This window comes from Microtus ochrogaster, unplaced genomic scaffold, assembly GCF_000317375.1.
Source record: "Microtus ochrogaster isolate Prairie Vole_2 unplaced genomic scaffold, MicOch1.0 UNK26, whole genome shotgun sequence".
NCBI classification, from domain to species: Eukaryota; Metazoa; Chordata; class Mammalia; order Rodentia; family Cricetidae; genus Microtus; species Microtus ochrogaster.
In genome coordinates, this window is record NW_004949124.1 from 822063 (window position 1) to 825335 (window position 3273).

At 40.6% G+C, this 3273-nt stretch overlaps 1 protein-coding gene across 2 annotated transcripts in view; it reads right to left on the reverse strand.

The window, feature by feature from the left end:
• Positions 1 to 3273, reverse strand: part of Ttc27 (tetratricopeptide repeat domain 27) — a 131087-nt gene that overhangs the window by 125122 nt on the left and 2692 nt on the right. For both annotated transcript variants that reach the window (XM_026789696.1, XM_005367932.2), the window contains exon 3: positions 1302 to 1431. In XM_026789696.1, coding sequence (XP_026645497.1) covers positions 1302 to 1431 — 130 coding nt within the window. The remainder of the gene's footprint in view (positions 1 to 1301; positions 1432 to 3273) is intronic.

The following is a 3273-nucleotide window of genomic DNA, read 5'->3' on the forward strand; positions in this document are numbered from 1 at the left end:
AAAAAAAAAAAAAGTAAAGCACTTGTAGAACAAGTCAGAGGAACCGAGTTTGGACCCCAGGATCCATGGGAAAGCTGGGTGCAGTAGCAAACATCTGTAATTCCAGTATTCAAAAGAGAGAAGGAAAGTGGAGACAGGAGAACTCTGGGAAATTCAGAGGCCAGGCTAGCCTGGGATACACAGCACAAACCACAAAAGATCCCAAGATCCCGTCCCACACCAGATGAGAGGCAAGCACCAACACCCAAGATTGTCTTCTGATCTCCATATGCACATGTGCAGCCTTGTTTACATATAAAAACACACACATATAAAAAGTTCTTTTTTAAAAAAATAACAAGGCCAATTGTAGTGACAACACCTTTAACTCCAGCACTTGGGAGGCACAGACAGGACAATCACTATGAGTTCAAGATCAGCCTGGTCTACATAATGAGTTCCAGACTAGCCATGGCTACATAGTGAGAGCCTGTCTCAATTTCAAAAATAACAAGAATAATAAAAAGTATAACTTCAAATATATCACTAAATATGAGAAGTAAAAAAATAATCTATACATTCATTGACTTATAAGCATAACCAGGCAACACTAAAGAGCACATTTCCTAAGGAAACGTGAATATGAAGAAAAACACAGAATGATCAACAAGGAAATGTTTCAAGTGCTCCAGCAAAGTGGGTGTCAGAAGGTACAACTGGGATGCACACGGGGGCTTCCAATGCAGTATGCCCAGGCTTGTTGAAATCAGATGGGAGTTTAACTCAGTGGTAGAGTACGTATCTACCATGCTGAGCCATGGGCTCAATTCCCAGTACAATTGAAATAGAAAAGAGGATACAATTGTTCGTAGAACTCAATGGCAAATACAGAAGGCTTCAAGTCCAAAAGAAAAGGGCTGAGAGGACCTCACTGGCCCCACCATATATAACCACCAAATCAAGACAGGGATCAAGATCTAGGGAAAGCCATCAGAAGCTCTGTTCTATGACAATGATCATGTGTACTCTATTAACTAGGTGCTGAGTGCAATGGAGACATGTTCTTTGTGGGTGTGCATGCAAATGTGCATGCATGTGATGTACATGTGTTACAATGTGTGCAATATATATGGATGAGATCAATGCAAATGCCACAGCATGTATGTGGGGGTCAGAAGATCAATGAACATTCTCAGTAGTTTGTGCAAACTACAAAGTCATCTATTTCCTACTTACTGTTAACTCCAATTTACAAACACCTGTTTAAAAAAAAACACATTTAGAAAAAAAGAAACTGTATATGACATTTCCAAGAAGCATACCTCACTAAACTGTTCAAACAGAACAGGTGGTAAGAAATCCTGAGTGTGCAAGTCCACAAGAGGCCCAGTCCAGTTACTCTGAACAAAAAGCTGCAGGCTGCTCACACCAAGTAGGAATACCAGCTGCTGTCTAAAAACAAGAATGGTAAATGTCTTAGTTAGGGATTCTATGCTGTGATTAAAAACAAAAAAAAACAAAAAAAAAAAAACAAAGTGCCCCAACCAAAAGCAAGTTGGGGAGGGAAGGGTTGGTTTCAGCTTACTCCTCAGGTCACACCATCAGTGAGATCAATCAAGAGGAACTTAAGTCAGGAACACGAAGGTAGGAACTAAAGCAGAGGCTGTGGAGGAATGCTGCTTACTTGCCTGTTCTCCATGGCTTTCCTCAGCCTGCTTTCTAATAACATTCAGGGCTGTCCACCCAGGGGTGGCCATGGTGAGCTGCGCCCTTCTATTTCAATCATTAATCAAGAAAATGCCCTACAGACTTGCTTAGGCCAATCTTATGGAGGCATTTTCTCAATTAAGAGTCCCTGTTCTCAGATATATCTAGTTTGTGTCAAGTTGACAGAAACTAACCAGCAATGAACAAATATCAACTACTAACACCATATATGTTACTTAATTAAGAAAAAAAAACTAGGCCAAGTGGTGGTGGTGCACATCCTTAATCCCAGCACTCAGGAAGCAGACAGGCAGATCTCTCTGAGTTTGAAACCAGCCTAGTGTACAGAGTAATTTCTAGGGCAGTCGGAGCTACACAGCTAAACCCTGTCTGGAAAAAAAACAAAGAAAAAAAGAAATCATCAAGTAATAGTTGAAACTACCCTAATATAGTACAATTTATATCTGTTATATCTAATAAATCCATTGGCCAGCCACATGCAGTTTTAAACTGAATTTAACCTAGGGCTGCAGAGATGGCACAGCAGTTGAGCACACTGGCTATGTTTCCAGCATGCACAAGGCTGCTAACAACTGTCTGTAACTCCATTTCCAGGGGATCTGCCACCCTCTTCTGACCTCCACATGCGCTGCATGCACATGGTGTGCTTTGGCATAGGCAAAATACCCAGACATATAAAATAAAAACAGATAAATCTTTTTTAAAATTTAACATAAATGCAAATCTAATTTAACTTAAATGTAAACTGTATTCTCTAGACACAAACTCCATATTTCAAGTACTCAATAGCTCAGTATGAAAAGTGGCTACCATACTGACCACATGAGACACAGAATATGCCCATCATCAAAATATTCTCCTGGAGAGTGTGTCCTAAAACAGGTCAAACAAAGTGCATCTTTTAAACTACAATTCTGGTCCACCTGTGAACAGTGCATTTGTGTGTATGCAAGTGGCGCTGGGTAAGGAAGAGGAGAGATGTGAATGGGTACCACAAGGGTAACTTTACTATAGTACAAACACATCAGCCAGCAAATAAGAATCAAGACCAAAGCCAGGACTCATGCTGAAGCCTGCAATCCCAGCTACTCAGAAGGCTGACACAAGAGGATCATAAGTTCAAAGACACCCTGGACAGCTTAGTAAGACCCTGCCTCAAAATAAAAAATATAAAAAAAGGGTTAGAGATACAATTCAATGGTTAGAATGTGTACCCAGTAAGTGAGAAGCCCTAAACTCAATCCCAAGTGACAAAAGAGGAGGAGGAAGAGGAGGAAGAGGGGGAGGGGGAGGAGAGGAAGAGGAGGAGGGGGAAAAAAAGACTCAAAAATGACCTGGGCATGGCGGTATATACCTTCAATCCCCAAATTTGGGGAGCTAAGGCAAAAGGATTATGTGTTTGAGGCCAATCTGGAGGTTACTGCAAGCCCTGGCCAAATGTGTAATACAAGACATAGTCACAAACAACAACAATAACAAAATCAAGACTGACAATATTGAAAACTAGAAAAAAATGAAACAGAATTGTATTAGCTTGAAAAATAAATACTAGCTGAAGGTGGTGGC